At 45.2% G+C, this 21,818-nt stretch overlaps 1 protein-coding gene across 2 annotated transcripts; it reads left to right on the forward strand.

The window, feature by feature from the left end:
• The first annotated feature begins 134 nt into the window (after window positions 1-134).
• On the forward strand, window positions 135-21,723 carry Tubd1 (tubulin delta 1). Of its 2 annotated transcripts, none has more exons than XM_057775108.1 (9): window positions 135-283; window positions 4,054-4,273; window positions 4,554-4,701; window positions 7,124-7,340; window positions 9,425-9,656; window positions 12,327-12,491; window positions 15,378-15,518; window positions 19,131-19,314; window positions 21,011-21,723. In XM_057775108.1, exons 2-9 carry the CDS (start codon window positions 4,102-4,104, stop codon window positions 21,111-21,113), a joined length of 1,362 nt encoding a protein of 453 aa, XP_057631091.1. In that variant the 5' UTR covers window positions 135-283; window positions 4,054-4,101; the 3' UTR covers window positions 21,114-21,723. The 2 variants fall into 2 exon arrangements, with proteins under 2 accessions (XP_057631091.1, XP_057631092.1); XM_057775109.1 differs by having other exon boundaries at window positions 269-389.
• The last annotated feature ends 95 nt before the right edge of the window (window positions 21,724-21,818 follow it).

The raw sequence follows: 21,818 nt of genomic DNA on the forward strand, positions 1-21,818 counted from the left end.
GGAAAGTAGAGCATGCGCGTTACTGTCTAAGGCGTTTTACTGGACACCGAGCATGCGTACCATATCTGAAGTTCATAAATTAAAATTCAGCATGCGTGATTAACTATTCTAAATAGGAGGAAAGGGAAAAAAAAAGCCTCAGCAGAGGTCTTCGTATAAGGAGCATGCGAATTAATTCGTTCTTAGTACTTTTAAGAAGTATTTGAAGTGAGCATGCGCATAGTGAGAGGGTTGGTCTTCTGAAGTTTGAACCGAACTGAAACTGCGGGTCGGAGAGCTGTCAGTGAGTGTGGGGCTAATGGGGAGCTGATAGGGCAGAAAGGCAAAAAGAACGTCTTGGCCTTGATATTTGCTAATTCAGTGGCTTTGGAAAGTTTCGTAATCCTTTGGTAATTCAATTTCCTTATCTGTAAAATGAGAATAGTATTACCTACAACGCAGGCTTAGCCGTTAAGTTGAAAGTCTGGTTCGCTAGCCTCTGCTCATTTCCAGGGCTACATAGGATTGATGCATTTATCAAAGACACTTTTACCGGGCATAGTGGCGCACACCTATAATCCCTGCTCTCAGGGAGTCTGAAGTAGAAAGGTCACGTGCTTCAACCCTGCTCAGTCCAGACCTGATTGGGCTACATGGGGGAGACCCCGTCTCAAAACAAAGAATGCTTTTTTGTTGTAAGAAACTAATAAGACTTACTTTAATGTTTTATCTGGCCTTACTTTGTTTTTCTTTCCGAGTCCAAGTCTAACTATGTAGCCCAGAATCTGCTGGAACTCATTCTAGACCAGGCTGGCCTTAAATTCACAGAGATCCGCCTGTATCTGCTTCCCAAGTGCTGGAATTAAAAGCATGCGCCATTATGCCCGGCTCCAACTTTGTTTTAATACTGGAACTAAACAAAACATTCCTTACTGATTTTAATCGTACTTACCAGGCCAGAAGCTGCCTTGTGGAAAAAGAATAAGTCATTTTCTTGAAAGACAGAAAATTAATGTTCGATGGATGTTCTGTTATTAAGCTAACTTCCAGTGTCCATGCGGTGTGAAGTGAATACAAAGAATTCCTTCAATCAACATTATATTAACTTTAGATCATTTGCGTGAGAGTGTATGTGCGCATGCGTGTAGATGTGAGCACTTATGCAAATACAGAGAAGAGGGCATCCGGTTGGTTATCACAGTATTTCCTTTATTACTCCTCACATATTCCTTTGAGAAAGATACACACACACACTCTCTCTCTATCTCCCCCTCCCTGCCCACCCCCATCCCTCCAGCCCCTCTCTGAACCTGGGGCTTCCGCTTCTCAGTCAAGCTGGAAGCCATCCCCAGGGGTCCTTCTGTCTGCACCTACCTGAACCTGGAACTACAGGCCTGCACAGGACACCTGGCTGGTTGTGTGGGTGCTGGCATATGAACTCCGGTTCTCATGATTACACAGCCCCCTCAACCAACATTTTGTTTTGGTTTGGTTTCTTAAAATCATACTTGGGGAAAACAGTGAGTACAAATGATATTTGGAAACTATTGATCTATGTGTGAATGAATTTGAGTACCCTAGATTCCGTCCATATTATATAGTGTAGAGGATGTCTTTAAATGACTAGATTCTTAGATGGAGGCAGGATAGAAGACAGGAAAAATTATGAACGTGGGGAGGTCAAGAATAGGATACTTTACCCCAGAGTACAGTGAGGTCTCACCACCTGAAAGTCAAGATTGCACCACAGGGGACAGGGAAATGGTGCAGGGGGTGAGGCATTTGCTGTGCAAGTGTGAGGACATGAGTTCAAATCTCAGAACCCATTTTAAACCAGGTGCAGTAGCACACATCTGTAATCACAGCACTCCTCTGGAAAGATGGGAAGTGGGGCCAGAGAATCCCTGGATTCACAGGCCACCTAGCCTGATACACAGCTGCAAGCAACCAGAGAGAGACCCGGCCTCAAAGCCGGCAGAAACAAGGGCCACACACATGCACACTATTGGCAAAAAGCTCTGTGCAAGTTGCCGATGTAGAGACAATATTCCTTTTATATAGAGCTATCTCAAATAGGAATGTTAAAATAGTAAGGAGTCATGTGTAAGGCCTAAGATTATATGAGGCTCCAGTACGGCCTCACCGCAGCCTTTGTGCCGTACTGTTTACCTTAGCAGCCGTCGTCCTCGCCAGTGTACACTAGGAACCAAAAGAGAGGGAAAGAAAAATAATTCTCCTAGAAAGTCTGGACCGTGCAATGTGAGAAGACAATAAAATCCGGCTGAAGAGAGGCCTCAGCAGTTAGGAGAATTTGCTGTTCTTGCAGAGGATCCAGGTTCAGTTCCCAGCATCTCATGTAGTTGACAGACAAACAGGCAGCCCCAAAATATTTTCATTAAGAATAAATTTTCAGGCCAGGTGGTGGTGGCGCACGCCTTTAATCTCAGCACTTGGGAGGCAGATGCAAGCAGATCTCTGTGAGTTCGAGGCCAGCCTACTCTCCAGAGCTAGTTCCATGATAAGCAAAACTGTTTCACAGAGAAATCTTGTCTCAAAACAAATAAACAAATTTACAGCACTCAGGAGAGAGAGATAGGTGGATTTCTATGTGCTTGAGGCTAGCCTGATCTACATAGTGAATTCCAAGACAGCCAGAGCCACACAGTGAGACCCTGTCTCAATAAATAAATAAATAAATAAGGGGCTGGAGAGAAGGCTCAGAGGTTAAGAGCACTGATTGCTCTTCCTGAGGTTCTGAGTTCAATTCCCAGCAACCACAACCATCTGTAATGAGATCTGGTGCCCTCTTCTGGTGAGTAGGCATACATGCAGATAGAACACTGTATACGTAATAAATAAAATTTTAAAAATAAATAAAAAGGTAAGTAAGAAGACAACAAAAGCACATTAACACATGTAGTTGTGGCTAAAACACTTTAATGTGATTGCTTTTTGAGCAGTCCATGCCCCACACTGGGGATGCAATATTCTTTTCCTAAGTGCCTCTCTTTCCATCAGTACCGTTACTTAAATCCACTAAAATCCCTTCTTAATAAACATCAATGCTGCTTTCTTCAGCTTGTTCTGAAGTGCTTTTTGATGACAAAGTAAGAATCATAGATTGCCGAGCATGGTGCTGCATGCCTTTAATCCCAGCACTCCAGAGATAGAAACAAACTGATCTCTGTGAATTCAAAGCCAGGCCAGCTGGAGGTATGTCATGAGGCCCCGTCTCAAAAACAAATGTAGAAACACACACACACATTTTGGACAGTCTCATGAGCTGACCTGGACTCACAGAGCTCCACATGCCTCTGCCTCCTGAGTGCTAGAATTAAAGGTGTAGGCCTCCGAGTCCAGACAAAAAGTTACTTTTTGTTAATGTACATATATATTTTTTCTTATTTAAGTTGTTTTTCTTTTATTTCCTTTTTTTCTTTTTTTCTTTTTCTTTTTTTTTTTTTGAGTAGCCCTGGCTGTCCTGGAATTCGTGCTATAGACAAGGCTGGCCTCAAACATAGGGATTCATGCCTCTGCCTCCCAAGTACTAGAATTAAAGACAAGCATACTACCACCTGTATGATTTATTTATTTATTATGTATACAGCTTTCTGCCTACATGTATGCCTGCATGCCATAAGAGGGGACCAGATCTCATTATGGATGGTTGTGAGGCACCATGTGATTGCTGGGAAGTGAGCTAGGGACCTCTGAAATAGCAGCCAATTCTTGTAACATCTGAGTCATCTCTCCAGCCCCCATGTACACATGCTTTTAATTTTCTAAAAATTTTATTTATCTTTATGTTGTATGTGAAAACCTGTGTATCTGTATGTGCACCATGTGTGTGCAATGCCTGGGAAGGCCAACAGAGGGCATTCGAACCCCTAGAACTGGAGCAACAGGCAGCAATGTAGGTGCTGGGACCCAAACCTGGGTCTTGTGCAGTAGGAGTAAGTGCTTTAACCACTGAGCATCTCTCCAGCCCCTTCCGTCTGTCTCGTGAGCACATGGCATATTGCTTGCTCTTGTTAGTAATGTGGTGTGGTTTCTTATGTCTGTGTCTCTTTACAGGTTATCTGCTCCTTTGTGTTTTAGACTGGGCCCAGTCTGTGGCTTGGCATGTCGATAGTAACAGTGCAGCTTGGACAGTGTGGCAACCAGATTGGCTTTGAAGTGTTTGATGCTTTATTTAGAGACTCACACTGTTCCCAGGGACTCTGCTCTAAGAGAGAAAATGAGGCATATCAAGCCTCCTGCAAAGAAAGATTTTTCAGAGAGGAAGAAAATAGAGGTAGGTGTCGTCCACAGTCCTCTCCTTCCTCCCTTGAATGTCTTGAAAGTCTCTAAGCCCATCCCTTCCAGCTCACTAGGGAGGGCCTTTGCTTTTCTTTGCCCACCCCACGACCTCAGCAGGCTATGCAAGAACTCTATCTGCAGCCCCCGAATTAAAACAAAGCACAACAAAAGCACAAATAACTGAATCTAGGGCTGGCAATAAGGTTCAGGCACTTAGTGTATGCTGTGTGGTACTGACATAAAATATACAATTTCTCCCCTTTTCCCTACTGTAGTTCCCGTTGCCCGGGCTGTCCTTGTTGACATGGAACCTAAAGTGATCAATCAAACGCTGTCCAGAGCTGCCCAGTCTGGCCGGTGGACATACGGTCAGCACGCATGCTTTTGTCAGAGACAAGGATCCGGGAACAACTGGGCATATGGGTAAGAGCAACTCCTCATGACGTCAGGGAAGGTACAGCTGTCCAGTTGCAGTCGACACAACAGGCCCCAAATCCTAAAAGTGTTAGAATTTGGAGTCTGGTGTGGTGGCACGTGCCTCTCATTCCAGCACTGAGGAGGCAGAGGCAAGCAGATCTCTGTGAATTCAGGCCAGCCTGGTCTACAGAGTGAGTTCCAAGCTGCCTTATTCTGTGTTTGTTGCTATGAAGAGACACCATGACCAAAGCAACTCTTAGAAAAGAAAACATTTTAACTGAGCTGGCCTACAGCTTCAGAGGTTTAGTCCATTATTGGCATGGTGAAGAACATGACAGCATGCAGGCAGATGTGGTGCTGGAGAAGTAGCTGAGAGTCCTACATCTGGATCCAGAGGCAGCAGGAAGAGAGAATATAGGGCCTTGCTTGGGCTTTTGAAACCTCAAAGCCCTCAAAGCTTTTGATACCTCAAACCTGCAACAAGGCTACGTCTCCTAATGCTTCTCAAGTCCATGCCCTGATGACTAAACATTCAAATGTATGAGCCCAAGGGAGCCATTCTTATTCATACCACCTCATAGGCCACCCAAGGCTATCTAGTCAAATCTTGTCTCAAAGCAAAACTAAAATTAAGAATTTAGGCCAGGGAAATGACTCAGGGTAAAGACACCCCTGCCAAACCTGATAAACTCAGTTCAGTTCCCAGAACACACATAGTATAAGGAGACACCTGACTACTTCTGACATTTACACATACGCCATGACACAGGCATACCCTCCCATAAATATACGTCATAAAAAATTACAATTTCAGCCGGGCGGTGGTGGCGCACGCCTTTAATCCCAGCACTCGGGAGGCAGAGGCAGGCGGATCTCTGTGAGTTCGAGGCCAGCCTGGTCTACAGAGCTAGTTCCAGGACAGGCTCCAAAGCCACAGAGAAACCCTGTCTCGAAAAACCAAAAGAAAAGAAAAAAAGAACTGGTGATGCAAGCCTATAATCCCAGCTACTTAGCAAGCTGAGGCAAGAGGATCTCAAGTTTAATGTCTGCCTGAGCTATTCTTATAATTTAGCAAACTCCTGTCTCAAAATTAAAAGTAAGGACAGCCAGAGCTATTACACAGAGAAACCCTATCTCAAAAAAACAAAAACAAGCAAAAAAAAAAAAAAAAAACCCAAAAGCTTAGACTTTCTGGGCCGGGTAGTGGTGGCACACGCCTTTAGTCCCAGCACTCGGGAGGCAGAGGCAGGCGGATCTCTGTGAGTTCGAGACCAGCCTGGTCTACAAGAGCTAGTTCAAGGACAGGCTCGAAAGAAAGAAAAGAAAGAAAGAAAGAAAGAAAGAAAGAAAGAAAGAAAGAAAGAAAGAAAGGGGGGAGGGAGGGAGGGAGGAAGATCAAAGTTAAAAGTATATAAGCAAAGGGGCCAAGGATGTAGTTCAGCAATAGAACCTTCACCTGGCGTGTTTGAGGCACTAGGACCAACTTCCATTACCACCAGTAAATAAATATTCAGAATTTGATCTCATTTAAAAACTCTTACTCTCCACTGCCTGTGCTCAGGTAAAGGCCATTGTTGAAACCAAGGTCCCGGCAGCCCGGTCTCCTTCACTATGGTATCGGTGCAGCAGCCTTACCTTGCAGGCATCCAGCTCGAAGGCTGGTACAAGGCAGTAGTTCCCCAATTCTGCTGTGCTGTAGAATTTCCAGAGGGCCAGAGAAACCCTGTCTCGAAAAAACAAAAAAAAAAACAAAAAACAAAAAAAAAAAAAAAGAATTTCCAGAGGGCCAGGTATCCCAGCCTTGGGAGGCTGAAGCAGGAACTTGAGTTCCTGGGCTGCTCTCACAACATAGATGAGGCCTGAGGGGTGACTCAGGAGGGAAGGACAATCGCTGCTGAGCCTGAGGACCTGAGCTCAATCATGACAGAAAGACAGATTCCATGGAGCTGTCTTCTGGTCTCCATACACGCACCATGGCCCACATTCACACACACACTCACACGCAGAACACACATACGATGATATTAATAACAGTAAGGAAAATAATTCCATTGTTCTCATATTAAAAAGAACTTTCAGCCAGGTGGTAGTGGTGCATGCCTTTAATTGCAGCATTTGGGAGGCAGAGAATCTCTGTTTGAGGCCAGTCTGTTCTATGGAACAAGTTCTAGAACAGCCAGGGGCTGCTACACAGAGAAACCCTGTATTGAAAATCATACACACACAACAACAACACCACATACACACATATAGCCACACTGTTCACCTGTTAAATATGTTTAACCTGTCTCTATAAATGTTGTCAATCAGGGCCCCACTCCCATAGCTTTGAGAAGACCTCTGTCTCCTAAATGTCCTTACTCTGTCGTACTACATCCCTTTGGTTAAACTGACGGGTGCCATGTTTGTTCCTTCTGCTGTGGCGTAGCTACTCTGTGCATGGACCGAAGCATGAAGAATCTATAATGACCTTAATCCAGAAGGAGGTGGAGAACTGTGACTCTCTGAGTGGATTTTTCATCATTATGAGTATGGCTGGGGGAACAGGATCAGGGCTGGGAGCCTTCGTTACACAGAAGTTACAAGATGAGTACCCCAGTTCCTTGAAAATGAATCAGATTATATGGCCTTATGGAACTGGTGAGGTATGAACACATTAATTAAAAGTTATGTATTTATTTCATGACTGTTTTGCTCGTTTGTATGTATGTGAACAAATACATGCCTAGTTCTCAAGGAGGCTGGTAGAGGGTGTAAGATTTCTGGTACTGGGGTCATAAGGTTGTGAGCCACCGTGTAGGTGCTGGGAACCAAACCCAGGTCCTTTGGAAGACAAGCCAGTGCCCTTAACCGCTGAACCATCTCTCCAGCCCCTAACCAAATGTTTTATTTTGTATATTCTTTGTTCTTTTTGTTTGTTTAATCAAGGCACAGTTAGGAGTCTGGTATGGTCATATGCCATTTCTCTTTGGTAAATACTCAATAGTAGAATAATTAAATCATAGTATGTTTTCTTTTTAAATCTTATTTATTTTTATTTTATGTCTATAAGTATTTGGTGAATGTGTGTCTGTGCACCATGTGGTGTCCGATCCCCGGGGACTGGGGAGTTAGGTAGCTGTGAGCTGCCATGTGGGTGCTGGGAACCAAATCCTGGTTGTCTGGAAGAGAATCCAGTCCTTTTAACCACGGAGCCATTTCTCTAGTCCCTATAGTCTTTGATCTTAAAGTGAACATGAATAAATAGTGGATCTCACTTTTTTGGGACTATTGAGTTCAATATATGTGAATAATTCATTTAATTTTTGTTAAATTTTCCCAAATATATGAATTATTCTTTGTTTTTAAGTCTTTCTGTTTCATTATGGTTTTGGGTTTTTTGTGACAGTCTTACTTGCTGTCCAGACTGACTTCCAGCTAAGACCCATCTACCCAATCCAGCAACAGGCATGTGTCACCATGTATATCTGAGGTGTCTTTTTTTTTTTTTTTAATTAAGCCAGTCATGGTGGCGCACACCTTTAACCCCAGTTCTCAGGAGGCAGAGACAGGTGGATCTCTGTGGGTTCAAGACTAACCTGACCTATATATAGAACTCCAGGACAGCCAGAGCTATATAATAAAAAGAAAAAAAAATTTCCAAAGATGATGACCAGCAATGTAACTCATTAGAGCATGTGCTTAGCTTGTTTCCAGAGATGATGGCAAGCGATGTAACTCATTAGAGCATGTGCTTAGCTTGTTCTCAGCCCTGGGTTCTATCCCCAGCACCAGGTGGTAGTAGGATTCACAACAAGGAATTTCAAAAGTGACTGCACATCTTTTGGGAGCCTGTTTTTTGAGTTGGTCCTTTTGGTGCTGCAAAGAGGGACCTTCAACTAACTCATATTGGGGTTCATGGTATTGTGGCTAGCCTTCAAACGATCTTAATTTCTTTCTATTGAGATGAATTTTTTGTTTGTTTTTTGAGACAGGGTTTCTCTGTGTAGCCCTAGCTGTCCTGGAACTCGCTCTGTAGGCCAGGCTGACCTGGAACTTAGAGATCCGCCTGCCTCTGCCTCTAGAGTAATGGAATTAAAGGCGTGCTCTGCCATGACTTATTGTTTTGTTTTCATTTTTTGTTTTGAGACTCTGTAGTCCTGGCTAGCCTAGAACTTGCTCTATAGACCAGGCTGACCTCAAACTCACAGAGATCCGCCTGCCTCTGCCTCCTGAGTGCCGGGATTAAAGGTGTGCGCCACCACCGCCCGGCCCGGAACTAGCTCTTATAGACCAGGCTGACCTCCAACTCAGAGATCCGCCTGCCTCTGCCTCCTGAGTGCCGGGATTAAAGGCGTGCGCCATGCCTGGTCTTAGTGTATGCTTTCCTTGCGTTATGTCCTGCGTCTTTTAGAGGCGGATATTTCCTCCCCATTTTACACACAAGGAAGGTGATGCATGGAGGAATTAAATAACCTCAAAGCCATGCCCCTGAAAAGTAGCAGAGCTGGCTTGAAGCCAGGCAGGGCGTCCTTGGAATCTACACCCTTTCGTTTCTGTTGTTATTGTGTTAACGTCATGTCTCACTGTGCAGCCCTGGCTGTCCTGAAACTCAGTATGTAGACCAGGCTGGCCCCAGACTCAGAGACCTGCCTGCCTCTGCTTCCCAAGTGCGCCACCACTCAGAGCTGGAGTCTCCGATCTTCATCCCTCACCTCCCCTGTCCTGTCTCTGACCCCTCTCTCTCCAGGTTATCGTGCAGAACTACAACTCCATCTTGACTCTCTCTCACTTGTACCGGTCCTCAGATGCCCTCCTCATCCATGAAAATGACGCTGTCCACAAGATCTGCGCCAGACGGATGAACATCAAGCAGATCTCCTTCAGAGACCTCAATCAAGTTCTTGCCCACCAGCTGGGGAGTGTGTTCCAGCCCACGCACTCCGAGGACGGCTCATTTCACTACCGCAGGAATCCGCTAGGTACCCGACCCCTCTGCTATCTGTAGAAAACCGTATGTTCTGAAAGTCCCAAAGTTACCTGGAGCTACTGCCAAGATATACCCAAAGATCTGTCTTCAGGCCCACCTTCATCTTTGAACTGTCTTACTGAAAAAATCTCAAAAAGTTACTAAATTTCTCAAAAACATACAATGTGAATTCTAGGTCAGTCGTTCTCAACCTGTGAGTCAAGATCCCTTTGGAGGTTGAATGACCCTTTCACAGGGTCACCTGAGACCATCCGAAAATATAGATATTGCCGGGCGGTGGTGGCGCACGCCTTTAATCCCAGCACTTGGGAGGCAGAGGCAGGCGGATCTCTGAGTTGGAGGTCAGCCTGGTCTATAAGAGCTAGTTCCGGGCCGGGCGGTGGTGGCGCAGGCCTTTAATCCCAGCACTTGGGAGGCAGAGGCAGGTGAATCTCTGTGAGTTCGAGACCAGCCTGGTCTACAGAGCTATTCCAGGACAGGTTCCAAAGCCACAGAGAAACCCTGTCTTGAAAAAACAAAAAAAAAAAAAAGAAAAAAAAAAAAAGAGCTAGTTCCGGGACAGGAACCAAAGCTACAGAGAAACCCTGCCTCGAAAAACCAAAAATAAAAAATAAAAAAATAATAGTAGCAAAATTAAGGTTATGACGTAGCAACACAAGTAATTTTATGGTTGGGGTCCCCACAACATGAGGAGCTGTACTAAAGGGCTGCAGCATTAGGAGGTTGAGAACCGCTGAGCTAGGTGCTTCCCGCTCACCACACCATCTGTGAAACCACTGTGCTCCCAGGATCTGAAACAGTGAAAGGCAAATAGTGCGCACTTGATAAAATATTCACTGGGTGGAAATACGCGTTTCATACAGCTGGGGATAGAGGCTACGCTATTACACACACTAAGCAAGTGTTACACCACTGAGTTACATCCAACAGATAAAAGGTGTATAGATCTGGTGTAAACCACAGTCATGTGGTAAAACACAGATTTAATAGAAATGGGTTAATCAAGATGTGAGAGTTGGCCAAGAAGAAGCTAGATATAATGGGCCAGGCAGTGATTTAATTAATACAATTTCTGTGTGATTATTTTGGGTATAAGCTAGCCGGGCGGGACCGAGCAAGGGGCCAAGGGGCCGTGCTCCCTACTACACTCCTTTCTACCCACTTCTTCCCTTCCCCCTTACCCGTCTTTCTTTCTCTCTCTCTGGTTCTCTCTCTCTGCCTCTCTCTCCTCGTCCCCGGTCTCCTTCACCCTTCCCTTCCATAACCCACTAAATAAATACCCACTTTTTCTACTCCTCATGGGACTGACTGCCCTGCCAAGGTCTCACCCGCCACACTACTCCCTGCCTGGGACAGGCTGCCTTCATGGCCCGCCATGGTCTCCTCGTGGCCCGCTGCTGCCACTCAGGGAACAGCACTGGCATCATTTTGCTTTTACCATAACATTTGGTGCCAATCTGAGTCATGGCACCAAATATTATGGTAAAATGCTGCAGGGAGTGGGTGGGGCTTCTCTCTTAAAGGCACAGGACAGATCATTACACTGGGAAGGTCTGTTTGGCGACTTTCTACCAGGGAACTATGTGTCTATCCCCCAGACAGGTTTGATTGTCATTTAGCTAGATAAATACAAGATCTGGAACATGATCTAAGGAACTTTAGTTAATATAGACTGACAAGAAAAGCAGATTAGCCAGGCAGTGGTGGCGCATGCCTTTAATCCCAGCACTCGGGAGGCAGAGGCAGGTGGATCTCTGGGAGTTTGAGGCCAACCTGGTCTACAAGAGCTAGTTCCTGGACAGGCACCAAAGCTACAGAGAAACCCTGTCTTGAAAATCAAAAAAAAAAAAAAGAAAAGAAAAGAAAAGCAAAGCAGATTAGCTCTCATAGCTTTGTGATTAGTCACTCTTATCTCTACTCATATGCCTTTTGGCAAAGTATAGGGTGTTTCTCTCTCACTCTCTCTCTTTCCTTCCTTTTTTCCTCCCTCCCTCCCTCTTTTCTTCTTTCCTCGAACAGAGTCTCACTATGTGGCTCTGGCTGTCCTGAAACTCACTGTGGAGACAAAACTAGCCTTATTTTAAGTTACGGAAATCTGTCTGCCTTTCCCTCCTGAGTGCTGGAATTAAAGGTGTACACAACCATGCCGGGATATCTTTTTATGTTTCGAGCCTGAGTCTTATAATGTAAGCCCTTGGGCTGCCCTGGAACTTTTGGGCCATTGTTCTGCCTCTGCCTCCTAAGTACTGGGATTACAAGTGTGAGCCACCATACCCATACCCCTTATAAGTATGTTTTTTCAGCCATGCTAAAATCAAGCAAAGATCTGGGCATGATAGTACACGCTTTAATCCCAGCATTCCAGAGGCAGAGGCAGATGGATCTCTGTGAGCTCAAGGCCAGCCTGGTCTACAAAGAGAGATCTAGGTCATTCAGGGATACACAGTGAGGTCCTGCGTCTATTAATAAGAATAATAATTATGTAAATATGTAGTCTGTATCAGACATTGTCTCTGAAAATTCACCATTGTATTTTAGCAACTCTGGAGATGGAGAAGACATATTTGACTCAGAACATCATCAAGTCACGGTTGTGTAAAATGCCCCACTGTGGATGAAGTAAATTCAGTTCACATTTTTGTTTTGTTTTGTTTTCTTACAGGAGACTTAATGGAGCATTTAGTTCCCCACCCTGAATTTAAAATGCTGAGCGTCCGTCACATCCCACAGATGTCTGAGAACTCTCTGGCGTACAGCACGTTTACCTGGACTGGCCTCCTCAAGCATTTACGACAGATGCTTATTTCCAGCGCAAAAGTGGAAGAAGGTACAGGGATATTTTAAAAATAGACAACCCACATACTGGGACGGCGCCTGTCCTGGAGCCCTGAGTATAAACTGGCTTGGGCTGGTTGAAATAAAGGCCTCTTCTTCCAGCCAAGGAGCCTCCTTCAGAAACCCCTGGGACATTGCAGAGGGCTTCTTGATGGCTTTACAGTTTTACTTTAAAAGGACATTTAAGATGAGTGTCATATTATTTCAAATCTTTATTTTATTTTAATCAAAGTAATATATGAATGTAGCTTTAAAATATCAAGTAGTTAGGGGCTGGGACTAATAGTTCAGTTGGAAGAGTGCTTGTCTAACATGTAACATGTGACATGTTCAGTCCTTAGCCCCATAAAAATCAGGGGCAGAAGTACATGCCTGTAATTCTACTCTAGAGGTAGAATGGGAAAGATCAGAAATTCAATGCCTGACTCCTCTCCATAGCTAGTTCCAGGTCAGCCTAGGGTGTGTTAGACCCTGCCTCAAAAGAAAAGGATCATGCCACCGTGAGATGGCTCCAGGGTAAAGGTGCTTGGATCCAACCTGAGGACCCACATGGGGGAAGGAAAGAGACACTCTATGGCCGGGCGATGGTGGCTCACGCCTTTAATCCCAGCACTCGGAAGGCAGAGGCAGGCAGATCTCTGTGAGTTCGAGACCAGCCTGGTCTACAAGAGCTAGTTCCAGGACAGGCTCCAAAGCCACAGAGAAACCCTGTCTCGAAAAACCACCTCCACACATGCCCTGTGGCACACATGAGCACATGCCTACATGCCCGAACACAAGCACACAAGCAATTCATTATTTTAATTTTTTTAAAAGAGCCAAGTCATAGCCAGGTGGTGGTGGCACATGCCTTTAATCCCAGCACTAGGGAGGCAGAAACAAGTGGTTCTCTATAAATTTAAGGCCAGCCTGGAATACAAGCGAGTTCCAGGACATCTCAGAAGGTTACACAGAGAAACCCTGTCTCGAGAAAAAAAAAAAAAAATCAAGTAATTGAATTGAGTTATTAAAATTCACTTAAGCCTGTTGGTAGTACACACAACTTTTAAATTTTTATTTATCTTATATGCATGGTTGTTTTGCCTGCATGTATATCTACACATACATGCTTGGTGCCTGTGGAGGCCAGAAAAGGGCCTTAGATTCCCAGGGATCAGAGTTACAGAGAGCCGGACGGTGGTGGCGCACGCCTTTAATCCCAACACTCGGGAGGCAGAGGCAGGCGGATCTCTGGGAGTTCGAGGCCAGCCTGGTCTACAAGAGCTAGTTCCAGGACAGGCTCCAAAGCTACAGAGAAACCCTGTCTCGAAAAACCAAAACCAAAAAAAAAAAAAAAAACAACAACAACAAAAAAAACTACGGAGAAACTCTGTCTCGAAACCCCCCCCCCAAAAAAAAATGCACCAGAGTTACAGAAAGTTGTGGGCCATGGATGCTGGAAATAGAAGCTGGGTCCTCTGGAAGAGCAGCCACTGAGTCACTCTGGCCTCCAAGCCGAGCTTTTGTGTGTAGGAGGTCCTGAATTTGATCCCATTCGCACTGTAGACACAAGTATGTCCACAGTGTGGTGCTGCGTTGTCTGGGGACATTTGAAAGGACACACAGCAGGACCCTGCCCTCTGCTTCCCCTCACTCAGATAAAACCACTTTCAATGTTCTCAGTTGTTTCTTCTGAACTTGATGTCCCTATTTCTGAATATTTTTCTGATTTCTTTCCAGCTTTAGCTATTGCCTACTCTTGTTGTCCTAGCAATAGCTGCTAATTTCTCATGAAGCAATGCTCCTCAAGGGAGGGCAGGTGCTCTGCACCAAGCTCTCTCGGGTCAATAAAACTCAGTTTGCTTAGTCATTTTCCCAAATGGAACTGTAGGGTGTCAATGGTTTGTTTTTGTTTTGTTTTGTTTTCAGTTCGCTACAGATGAACTTTAAGCATATAAAACGTTTTTTGTAGTGTAGGGATTGAATCTAGAGTTACATACACTAGGCTAGCGCACTACCGTTGATCCACATAGCTAGCCCTGAATGGTTTCCATTTTTGAATACATGACTAAGGAGATGGGTAAACATATTTATGGCACAAACCAAGGTGAAGGATCTAGGTAGAAACTGTTCATGTAATCAGGTTGCTCTGTATAAAGATGGGCCCCATTTTTGTCACCATCACTATCCATCTCCACATGTCCCAGCAACAGACCAACAAGGGAATGAAAGATTGAAGAGAGACTTGAGCTACCGGATGTGGTAGAGCATGCCTTCACTCCCAGCGGTCGGGAGGCAGAGACAGGCAGATCTCTGCGAGTTCAAAGCTGTCTGGTCTACACAGCAAGTTCCAGGACAGCCAGGGCTACTCAATAGGTAGAGCCCAGGGAGAAGTGGGGGGGGGGGCAGAGAGATACAAGTAGAGAGACAGAGAGAGGTTACAAGTGTCATTGCATGCCTGCCTCAAAGTTGAACATGGTTGTGCATGCTTGGAATCTCAGCATGTTGAGGCAGGAGTATTGTGAATTTAAGGCTACCCTAGAGCTACACAGTAAGACTCCATTCAGAAAAAAAAAGTGGACATGGCGGCTATTACTTGTAACCCCGCAACTTGGCACTTCAGAGACCAAAGCAGAAGTTTCAGACCAACCTGGGCTACATCGTGAGTTCTAGGCTGCAGAGCGTGGCCCTGCCTCAAAAGCAGACAGACAATCAAATATATACCTCAATGTGCGGCGAATTATCCAAGGGCCTTAATCTCCTGACAGCAGATCCTCCCGCATTACCTGCCAAGTGCTGGGCTTATAGACATGTGCTACCACACCCAACCTAAACATCTACATTCTTCTCATGTTATTCAAAGCCACCTATAAACTCTCTAGCTTTTCTTTTGTGCTAGGTATTGACTGGCAGGTGCAGCCTCCTTCCTCAGGCCTTCCACCTCTTGGCAAAATGTCTGTCCACAAGGATCCTCATTTTAACACTTCCATTGCCAACTTGGTCATTCTCCGTGGGAAGGATGTGCAAAGTGCCGACGTGGGTAAGCATAACTTCAGGTAAAAAGTGAGGCATATGTTTTGGATCATGTGGGTGTTCACTTCTGGGACTGTTGTGATGTACAGTGGGGAGAGGCGCTTAGTTTACAAGTCTGACAAACTTGAATTTGGCACCCGGAACTCATTCCTGTAAAAGTGGATGAGGGAACCGACTCCACACACACTAAATACAGATTTAACACTTTCTAGCTTTAACCACCTTTAATCCCAGCTCAGGAGGCAGAAGCAGGCAGATCTCTGTGAGTATGAAGGCAACCTGTTTTACATAATGAGTTCCAGGCTATCCAATGCTACATAGTAAGATCCTGTCTTTAAAAACAAAACAACCTAATTTAGGGGGTGGAATATATAACCCATTGAGCCATCTTTACAACCAAGCCAGTATTCTTAACTTTGGAATTCAATAGGAAGAGTTTCAAGAGAGTGTACAAGTGTATGTGTGTGACAGAGAGAGAGAGAGAGAGAGAGAGAGAGAGAGAGAGAGAGAGAGAGAGAGAGAGAGAGAGAGAGAGATAACAATTTGTTGGTTCTCTTTGCCCACCCTGTGGGTAACAGAGATTGGATCCAGTTGTTAGGCTTCAGTGCCAGCATCCCTGCTGAGCCATCTTGCTGGCTCAAGAAGACATTATCAGCATAGGCTTAGGCACCAGGGTTTATAGAAAGAGAGGCATTTAGGGAGAGGATGTGGGCATGAGCTTCTCAAGAGAGTCACTCTTAAGTGTCTTTACAATAGCCACATGTACAATTTTTTGTAGGCAGACTTTTCTTTCCTGCTAACCACACAGAGACTTATTATTAATTATAAATGCTTGGCCGATAGCTTAGGCTTTTAGCTAGTTCTTATAACTTAAACTAACTCATTTCTACTAATCTGTGTGCTGCCCCCAGGCTTGTTTGCCTACTCTACATTCGTCCCTGGTGACTTCTCCCTTCTTCTTCCCTCCTAGTCTGGCTCTCCTGCTCTGCTATAAGGCAGTCACCTCCTTACTAACCAATGAGAGTAATAATATGTATTTACAGTGTAAAAAGAATGTTCCATGGCAATTTTTTTTTCTTTTTCTCAAGACAGGGTTTTGAGGCTCTCCTCAAACTCATTCTGTAGACCAGGCTGGCATTGAACTCATAGAGATCCACCTTCCTCTGCCTCCTTAGTGCTGGGATTAAAGGTGTGTGTCACCACTGCCAGGTTCCATATGTACAATTTTTTAAAGGTTTATTTATTATGTATACAGCGTTCTGCCTACATGTATGCCTGCAGGCCAGAAGAGGGTACCAGATCTTATTACAGATAGTTGTGAGCCACCATGTGGTTGCTGGGAATTGAACCTCTGGAAGAACAGTCAGTGCTATTAATCTCTGAGCCATCTCTCCAGCCCCCTTATGTACAATTTAAAGAGTTTATTTCTACATGTGTGGTGTGTGCCCATGAGTGTGTGGATGCACATGCCTGTACATGTACATGCAGAGACCATGAGTGTGTGGATGCACATGCCTGTACATGTACATGCAGAGACCATGAGTGTGTGGATGCACATGCCTGTACATGTACATGCAGAGACCATGAGTGTGTGGATGCACATGCCTGTACATGTACATGCAGAGACCAGAGGAAGACTTAGAGTGTCTTCATCTGTTGCTGCTCCCTGCCTTATTCCTCTGAGATGGGGTCTCTCACTGAACCTGACGCTTATCCTCTCAGCTATGCAGGCTGGTTGGCAAGCTCCTGGGGTTTGCCTATCTCTGCCCCCCTTAAACATTAAGCACACTTACCCACTGAGTCTTCTCTCGGCCCCGTGATGTGTACAATTTTGGTGGCTTCCAGAGTTCCATTTCAAAGGGTTGCCTAGGGACCTGAGTGAGCATATACAGTGGGTCCGTGCACACTGGGTCAGAGCTGACAAGGTAAATGTGAGGCTGGCTAGAAGAGGGAAATCTGGGGACTTAGGAAGGGAAGGGGCCTCTCTCACCACCCAAAACCTGAGGATTCCTGCATGACCAGCACTCGCTGTTGAGACGGCCAGCATAGAGCGGTGTTTTATTTATTTATTTATTTATTTATTTATTTATTTATTTATTATTTATTTTTTTTTTTTTTAGAGTGGTGTTTTATACAGGGATGGGCATATTAAAAGAGCGGTGACCAGGCTTAGAGCCTTTCTGTTCTTGCAGACTAACATCTTTGTTTTCAGTGAAGATGCTCTACCATCCTTCATCCCTGCGATCTGGAGTTTATTTCACCACTGCAATCTGTTGGGTACCCTGTGGCCTCATTCAAGTTCCTTAACAACTTCTTGAAAACTGTAACTTCAGAAATCACCAAAGTACTGTATAGACAATGGGGCCCAACTCTTTTATGGGTCCACATGCATGGGAATGTGTGTTGGGGTTGTGTGCACATAGCCCACATGTGTGTGGAGATGTGTGGCTCTCTGTCAACCCTGGTCTCTGCCTACCCTGTCTTCTTACCCGAGGACCTCATTCTGTTAACCCTTGTACTTAAGCTCCATATGAGAAGCATCTTTCATAAAGCCCCACTCTGCATCCCGCTGGTTCATTCTGAAATTCTTTTCTCCCACAAAACCAAGGATCCGCTTTACCTGAGGGGTCTCCTCAGACTGAGCTGATAAGATCAGGGAGTTAAGACAGTTTACGGTCTTGTGACATTCCAGAGTGCAGGTTCATAGCTGAGAGACTCATAGAGAGACCTAAGCACAGCCAGACACTTGGCCTCAAGCATGCTTCGTTACTAGTTTAACATTCCTGTTTGAAACAGCTCTTTGCAGATAATCTTCACAGCAAATTTTGTAAATTGTTCTATGATTTTTTTTATTTACTTTTTTTTTTTTTTTTTTTTTTTTTTTTTTTGGTTTTTCGAGACAGGGTTTCTCTGTGGCTTTGGAGCCTGTCCTGGAACTAGCTCTGTAGACCAGGCTGGTCTCGAACTCACAGAGATCCGCCTGCCTCTGCCTCCCGAGTGCTGGGATTAAAGGCGTGCGCCACCATCACCCGGCTTATTTACTGATTTTATGTGTTATGTTTTGCTTACATGAATTTCTAGTATCTCATACATCCATAGTGCCCAAAGATGCCAGAAGAAGGTGTCAGATCCCCTGGGACTAGAATTACAGACAGTTGTGAATGCCTCTGTAGGTGCCAGGAATTGAACCTCTGGAAGAGCAGCCAATGTTGACTTCTTAAGCACTGGACTGTCCTTCCGGCCCAGAAACTATCTGGAGTCTGGAGTGAGGGGCTCCTTCCTTCTCATCTCCTCTTAGATTTCCCTGTTATTCTGTCCTTCTTCAGAATTACTGGGTGTTTTCCTTCTTTTTTTAACATGTGTATGTACGTGTGCTTGTGTACATGTGTGCTTGACATAACATGCACGCATGTGCCCTAGCACACATGTGGCGACTGAGGACAACTTGCAGAAGTGTCAGTTCTCTGCTACCGCCGTGTGGGTACCAGGACTTGAACTCAGGTCATCAGGCTGGCAGCAGGCACTTTTACTTGCTGAGCCATCTCGCCAGCCTCGTTATAACATCGTCACACTTACATAAAAGGGACTTTGCTCATGTGTGTGGCGTTTCTAATTCTAGAGGGATTTAAAGACCCAGCTCTCTATACTTCCTGGCTGGAGCCTCTTCACGCTTTCAGCACATGGAAAACCCAGCGAGCCTTCGGCAAGTATGAGAAGTCTGCGGCACTGGTCAGCAATAGCCAGCTCTTGATAAAGCCGCTCGACATGATCGTCGGCAAGGCGTGGAATATGTTTGCATCCAAGTAAGTAAGAGACGTCCCCAGACTGCCTCGCCTCAGCCAGATATGCCAAGATAAAGCATGAGGTGTGCTGTGTGACTGCGAAGCCATGGGCATGTGACTTAAAGGCTACCCCTCATCCGTGCAGCAAGGGTCCAATGAGATAATCATACAAATACCTAGTGTACCACTTGGCTAGCAAAGGGCTCAGTAATTGTTCTGTGCTGTCATTTTATGTGTGTAGGTGTATGTGTGCCTGTATGTAGTCTGTGTACCATAGGCATGCCTATAGAGCCTCTGGGACTAGAGTTACAGACGGTTGAGAGTCTCCATGGAGGCCCTGGGAGTAGAACCTGGGTCTCCTGGAAGAACTCCCAGTGCTCTCAAGCACTGAGCTCTCTCTCTCCAGTTTGTCTCCTAAACTGCTATTACGCTGTAGGACTTGTTTACCAAGTGAACAGTTTCTAGGCAACATTCAAAATTTCATAAGATTTTTAAAACGGATCCTTAGGACTGGAGATGCTGCTCAGGAGAAGAGACCTTGCCTGTGTTCTGTCCCTAGCACTGGGAGGACAAGAAAAAGGTCCTGGGGACTGGAGGGGACTCTAGTCCAGCTGTATTCAGGGAAGTCCTAGTGGCTGCTCAGCCTCCCACAGTTCTTTGCTGTCAGAATACAATTCCCCAAACGACAGAACAGGGTTAGGACTCCCCAGGCCTCGCCATCTGCTCAGGCTGGTGCAGTCCTGTCTCCTCACCTGGATCCCAAGTCCTCTTTTGGTTCAAGCTCATCTTACTCTTGCTATGATGTCAGTTTATCTTGGGTTGCCCTTGCTGGTCTTCTGGGTGCTGGGTTTCTCCTGACCCAGAACATTTGGGTGGGAAGGTGTTGTGGGAATTTTACTCTTTTGGCTCTTTTGAGGGGCCCACCACCCAGCTCCCAAGTAAACCACACACAGAGGTTTATTCTCAGTTATGAATGCCTGACCTTAGCTTGGCTTTTTTTTAGCCAGCTTTTCTTATCTTACGTTATCCTGACTACCTTTTGCCTCTGGGTTTTTACCTTTCTCTATTTCTGTATACCTTTCTTTACCTCTTTCTCCGTGGTTTGCTGTGTAGCGGATGGCTGCCCCTGACGTCCTCCTCTCCTTGTTCTCTTGTTCTCCTTCCATTTATCCTCTCTGCCTGCCAGCCCCGCCTATCCTTGCTCCTGCCTCGCTATTGGCTATTCAGCTCCTTATTAGGGCCATCAGATGTTTTAGACAGGCAGCGTGACAGCTTCACAGAGTTAAACAAATGCGGTGTAAACAGAAGTCACACACCTGAAAATAATATTCCGCAATAGGAAGGGTCTGAGAAAACCACAAGGCAGAACCCTAGATCCATTTCTAGTGTCAACCCCCCAGGGAAACTTCTGGGCTCCTTTTAGAGTTGATCTGGAGGCATCACCTCCTGTACTGAACTGAACCTGTTTGCCTGAACTGCAGTCAGACATGCTGCCTTCCCCGTGCCCTCGTGGACAGCAAAGGTAAAGGGAGCGTGGTGATAGGCTGAAAGTTTACGAATGCTGCTTACTGGTTCTGAGTAAACAGCGACCCACACATACGGTCCCTAAGAGGGTCTGTGAGCTTTGAACGCTCAAAAGCCAGGAAAGGTCTACTTATTGTGTATGTTTCTCATTTGCCTGGATTTGCTGATTTGACAGTTTCTGCTTTTCCACCAGAGCCTACGTTCATCAATACACAAAATTTGGAATAGAGGAAGAAGATTTTCTGGACAGTTTTACATTGTTAGAACAAGTTGTTGCCAGTTACGGTAATCTCTGACCCTAAACCAAGAGGGAAAACATCTCACAGGAGTTTCAAACTAAAATATTTTCAAAATTGAGCCGTGTTCAGTGGAGGTCACGTGAGATCCCTGCACTCTGGAAGAAGAAGCTGGAGAACCAGAGCAAAGTCGAGCATCCTTAGCCACACCAAGTGTTCCAGGCCAAACCACTGGTGGCGCCTGCCTTTAATCCCAAAACTCAGGAGGCAAAGACAGGCAGATCTCTGTGAGTTCAAGGCCAACCTGGTCTACAAGAACTAGTCCCAGGACAGCCAGAATCTGTGTGAGTTTGAGGCCAGTCTGGGCTACAGAGTGAGTTCCAGGACAGGCTCCAAAGCTACAAAGAAACCCTGTCTCGAAAAAACTAACTAACTAACTAACTAACTAACTAAATAAATAAATAAATAAATAAATAAATAAATAAAAAATAAATAAATAAATAAATAAATAAATAAAAGTGTGTTCCGGGCCAACCTGGGGTACATGAGACCTTGTCTCAGAATAGATAAATAAATACAAATACTTGTTCTAAAGTTCAGTCTGGCCGGGCGGTGGTGGTGCACGCCTTTAATCCCAGCACTTGGGAGGCAGAGGCAGGCGGATCTCTGTGAGTTCGAGACCAGCCTGGTCTACAGAGCTAGTTCCAGGACAGGCTCCAAAACCACAGAGAAACCCTGTCTCGAAAAACCAAAAGAAAAAAAAAA

This window comes from Chionomys nivalis, chromosome 7 (assembly GCF_950005125.1).
Source record: "Chionomys nivalis chromosome 7, mChiNiv1.1, whole genome shotgun sequence".
NCBI classification, from domain to species: domain Eukaryota; kingdom Metazoa; phylum Chordata; class Mammalia; order Rodentia; family Cricetidae; genus Chionomys; species Chionomys nivalis.

Coding starts and splice junctions, on each gene's coding strand:
- Tubd1 (XM_057775108.1), top strand. CDS start 4,102: ATGTCGATAGTAACAGTGCAGCTTGGACAGTGTGGCAACCAGATTGGC. Junction 4,274..4,553: donor CAGAGAGGAAGAAAATAGAG/GTAGGTGTCGTC, acceptor TCCCTACTGTAG/TTCCCGTTGCCCGGGCTGTC. Junction 19,315..21,010: donor TGGAATATGTTTGCATCCAA/GTAAGTAAGAGA, acceptor CTTTTCCACCAG/AGCCTACGTTCATCAATACA.